The following is a 4914-nucleotide window of genomic DNA, read 5'->3' on the forward strand; positions in this document are numbered from 1 at the left end:
TGTCCGACTTACAGTTGAGAAGTTGCGGTTCCCCTCCATGCGCTTCCATCGGACTTCCCAGTTGACGTGGACTGTACTAGAAATATGTAGAGTGAGTGAGTTAAAAGAACTACTCTTTTTAGTGAACTACTCAGTCAATGAGTCAGAACCTAGCTCCTTATACCTATAGGGAATCGATTATGTGTTCCGAGTTTAACACGCTGATTGTGTTTGTTCTGTGATTTGATGACTCATTATATCATGTAAGTGTACACTAGAGATATGTAGAGTGAGTGTGTTAAAAGAACTACTCTTTTTAGTGAACTACTCAGTCAATGAGTCAGAACCTAGCTCCTTATACCTACAGGGAATCGATTATGTGTCCTGAGTTTAACACGCTGATTCTCTTCTGGGATTTGATGACTCATTATATCATGTAAGTTTACAAAATCATTTTTTTACTTTCTATTACTACAGTATAGCGAGCTATACTAGTAATGAAAGTATTGCAATCGGTCCAAATTTTCAAAATCGGGAAATCAAACAGATAAACCTATTAAATATTGGAGGAAAACACTAGCAAACTATCATCAAACCTTTTTTGCAGTGCTTGAAACAGTTTGAGAACGAGGAAGTACTGAAGCGATGTCTGGAAGTGTTGAGCCAAACAGATAAACCTATTAAAAATTGGAGGAAAAAACTAGCAAACTATCATCAAACCTTTTTTGCAGTGCTTGAAACAGTTTGAGAACGAGGAAGTACTGAAGCGATGTCTGGAAGTGTTGAGTAACCAGGAGGAAGCCCAGCACATCTTCAACAAACTGGAGGGGAACTATGTGCTGTGTATGATAGGCAATCTGATACACTTGTCCTATCTACAGCTCAACAGCCACATGAAGGAAGTCAAGTTTCCCCTTTATACGGTAAGTTTGATTATTTTATCTTTTCTTTTTTATTTAATTTTATGGATTTCTTGTCAGTGTATAAATGTTAAGGTCCTTAGTAAGGGGGGTTTTACCCTCCATTCGTCATGATAGGCAATCTGATACACTTGTCCTATCTACAGCTCAACAGCCACATGAAAGAAGTCAAGTTTCCCCTTTATACGGTAAGTTTGATTATTTTATCTTTTCTTTTTTATTTAATTTTATGGGTTTCTTGTCAGTGTATAAATGTTAAGGTCCTTAGTAAGGGGGGGTTTACCCTCCATTCGTCAATCAGGTGCGCCTGTCAGGTTTACCTGATAGTGAATGGCCGGCCCAAGTTGTAAGGGTAGGTCGGTAGGTATACAATTATTCAAAGGGTTTTCCATAGCAAAAGTAATTTTCGATGACAAATCTCGTGTTGACCCAGCACCTAAATGGGAAGTATTGTGTCTCTTATCACCGATCCGATGACGGACATACGGGATGGGCATGCTTACTAATGAACAAGGAATTTTGTTTTTAACCCCATTAGGTATACAATTATATTCAAAGGGTTTTCCATAACAAAAGTAATTTTCGATGACAAATATTTCTACGGGTTACGTGTTCTCGTGTTGACCCAGCACCTAAATGGGAATTATTGTGTCTCTTATCACCGATCCGATGACGGACATACGGGATGGGCATGCTTACTAATGAACAAGGAATTTTGTTTTTAACCCCATTTTATTTATTTATTATCCAGGTTGTACTTACGCGGCTTCTCTCCATGCTAGAAGAGTATGTGTCCAACAAGCAGTCTAATCTCACCACTTGGCATCCCATACTGGGCTGGTTTGCCCAAACCTATGATCCCAAACTGACCAATAAAAATAATTGAATTGAATTGTGGAATGAAAAACAGATCTTATGTATTAATTAATATTTTTATCCAGGTTGTACTTACGAGGCTTCTCTCCATGCTACAAGAGTATGTGTCCAACAAGCAGTCTAATCTCACCACTTGGCATCCCATACTGGGCTGGTTCGCCCAAACCTATGATCCCAAACTGACCGAGTCTTTACCCCTGGTCAAAAGTCAGCTGTTCCTATTATGGAGTGATCTCATGGTAATATAGTCTCTTTTTAAAGTTTTTACATAGAATAGACAATAGGTCTGAGATAGGTCCGAAAAGTTCCTTTACACCAGTAGTCTATAGAAGGTCTTGTATATTTTATGGGTTCAAGAATACAAGGTTAGAAATGTAAATATTTACAGCTTACAGCATCAAAACCCTGCTTAGTTATCAAAGTCCATGTTTCGCAGATAACCTCTGTGGTTTAGTGGTGGATCTTGAATCAGGAGGTTGATAGTTCGATTGTTTACTTATTTGTAACAAATCAGTCATGGACAAAGGTCCCCTGATTCCAGAAAAGTGGTTTTTAGCCCATGGTCTGTACGTACGTTACATACTACAGGTTTTTTTACAAGAGGTGTAGAGGTGATCTAGAGGAAATTGTAACTGCCAAGGTCTTATCGTCCCGTAATAGCAGAAAGAAGGAGGACAGGATAGGAGAAAGCCAGCCGTTTAGAGTACGAACCTCATTTGATTAGGATAAAGTTCATTTCGGGCGGGAATTGAACTTCGTGCTTACAAGACAAACGTGTTACCCACTAAGCTAACTAGGCTGGGATAGATGTGTTTTATACTTTAACTTTAAAAGTAGAAACACACTACTTACACGTCACTTGGGCTTACGTGTCGTAAGGTCAGTGTGGCTATCATGAACGAAAACACCTACCTACAATATTATGGGAAAACTTTTTTTTTTTTTTAAAGAGGTTTTGACAGAGGGAACTGTAACTGCTATGGTCTTATCATCCCGAAATCGAAGAGAGAAGGAAGACAGGATAGGAGAAAGCCAGCCGTTCCGAGAACGAACATTATCCCATCAGGATAAAATCCGCCCCGGGCGGGAATCGAACCCGCGGCCTAGCGCTTACAAGGCAGACGCACTACCAACTAAGCTAACTAGGCTGACTGGGGGTCCGCGGTCTAGCGCTTACAAGGCAGACGCACTACCAACTAAGCTAACTAGGCTGGCATGGGAAAACTTTGAACTACATCTTTCTGCCCCCCCCATGAGCTCACGTGATGTGATAGCAGTGTGTTTCTACCTCAAGTTTCTTCTGTTTCGTCATCAGCATCCTGGATGATATTGAAATCAAGTTTCTTCTTTTTCTTCCGCAGCATCCTGGATGACATTGAAATGTACGAGAGTCAGGAGTGTTTCAGTTTGAGTGACTACGAACAGTTGTCTCTATTCCTCAACCATTTCCTCTACAAGTGTATAGTCAACGGATTGTTCGGTAAGTAATGTGGCTGGATTAGGATATATACTGCCAGAATGAGACTGAAAAGTCCCTTTACTCCCGCAGTCTAAACAAGGTCTTATGTATTTGGTACATAATCTTTTTTATTAAATTGGACTTACAGTACCCGTGCTTCGCCACGGAAATTTGATTTTAATTCGAGCAAAATATTCGGTAAGTAGTGTGGCTGGATTAGGATATATACTGTCAGAATGAGACTGAAAAGTCCCTTTACTCCCGCAGTCTAAACAAGGTCTTATGTATTTGGTACATAATCTTTTTATTAAATTGGAATTACAGTACCCGTGCTTCGCCACGGAAATTTGATTTTAATTCGAGCAAAATCCTATTGCACATCTCGAACACATTAGGAATATTTCTACCAAATTTCAGCTTTTTAGGTGTTTGGGTTCTGTAGATAGAGCGATCAGTGTGTGAATGAGTCAATGAGTGAATGGATCTGGAGCTCTTTATTACTTACTTCCTTTTAGGTGAGAGGAGCTAGTGGTGTCATCCAATTAGTGCTCCATCCAGCAAGGTGTGGTAGTCTAAAGCCAGGATGGAAGTCAAGTTTCCTCTTTATACTGTAAGTTTGATTATGTCTTCTTTTCTTTTTTATTTAATTTTATGGATTTCTTGTCAGTGTATAAATGTTAAGGTCCTTAGTAAGGGGGGTTTTACCCTCCATTCGTCAATCAGGTGCGCCTGTCAGGTTTACCTGATAGTGAATGGCCGGCCCAAGTTGTAAGGGTAGGTAGGTATACTAGGTGTTTGGGTTCTGTAGATAGAGCGATCAGTGTGTGAATGAGTGAATGGATTTCTATTACTTACTTACTTACTTACTTTTAGGTGAGAGGAGCTAGTGGTGTCATCCAATTGGTGCTCCATCCAGCAAGGTGTGGTAGTCTAAAGCCACTGGAGCTCTCTATTACTTACTTACTTCCTTTTAGGTGAGAGGAGCTAGTGGTGTCATCCAATTAGTGCTCCATCCAGCAAGGTGTGGTAGTCTAAAGCCAGGATTATGTAATAGTAAAAGTTTACAGTACTTTCATAGAAAAATGACATAATACTCAATCTCAAGCATTAGAAAACAACACAATATTTTCATGTCTAATTTATTTTATATAAAATACTTCCAGATCAGAAAATGTCGGGTGCTGTATCGAATCTGTTCCACTCGGCACATACTCTCCTAATGCTTCTATATCGACGGGACTCCAGACGGAAATTCACCAAATCCCCCACTCACTGGATCATCAAAGACTGCAAGGTAAGGTATTCAACCTAGCTAGGTCACGGGTTCGAGCCTGGCCTCCTTCTCTTGTCGATTTAAGACCTTGTTTAGACTGCGGGAGTAAAGGGACTTTTCAGTCTCATTCTGGCAGGATAAACAAGGTATATTCTATTCTATTCTATCTAATGCTTCTATATCGACGGGACTCCAGACGGAAATTTACCAAATCCCCCACTCATTGGATCATCAAAGACTGCAAGGTAAGGTATTCAACCTAGCTAGGTCACAGGTTCGATTCCCGCAACAGATGAGGTTCGTTCTCGGAGCCTGGCTTTCTCCTATCCTGTCCTCCTCTTCGATTTCAAAAAAAAAAAAAAGAAAAAAAAAAAAAAAAAAAAAAAGGCAAAATTTTTACATCTTTA

General features: G+C 39.8%; 1 protein-coding gene across 1 annotated transcript; it reads left to right on the forward strand.

Moving 5' to 3' along the window:
• The first annotated feature begins 356 nt into the window (after positions 1-356).
• LOC103521958 (ubiquitin-protein ligase E3B-like) lies at positions 357-4557 on the forward strand. The gene is made up of 3 exons (XM_026832386.1): positions 357-415; positions 3137-3255; positions 4398-4557. The coding sequence occupies exons 1-3, from the start codon at positions 357-359 to the stop codon at positions 4544-4546; spliced, it is 327 nt and encodes a 108-aa protein (XP_026688187.1). The 3' UTR covers positions 4547-4557.
• The last annotated feature ends 357 nt before the right edge of the window (positions 4558-4914 follow it).

This window comes from Diaphorina citri, unplaced genomic scaffold (assembly GCF_000475195.1).
Source record: "Diaphorina citri unplaced genomic scaffold, Diaci psyllid genome assembly version 1.1 scaffold6360, whole genome shotgun sequence".
Taxonomy (NCBI): domain Eukaryota; kingdom Metazoa; phylum Arthropoda; class Insecta; order Hemiptera; family Psyllidae; genus Diaphorina; species Diaphorina citri.

What these genes read in the sequence shown, in the direction of transcription:
- LOC103521958 (XM_026832386.1), top strand. Translation starts at nt 357, where the DNA reads ATGTGTCCTGAGTTTAACACGCTGATTCTCTTCTGGGATTTGATGACT. An exon ending in TTGATGACTCATTATATCAT is followed by an intron (nt 416 to 3,136) that starts GTAAGTTTACAA and finishes TTTCTTCCGCAG; the next exon opens with CATCCTGGATGACATTGAAA. An exon ending in TATAGTCAACGGATTGTTCG is followed by an intron (nt 3,256 to 4,397) that starts GTAAGTAATGTG and finishes AAATACTTCCAG; the next exon opens with ATCAGAAAATGTCGGGTGCT.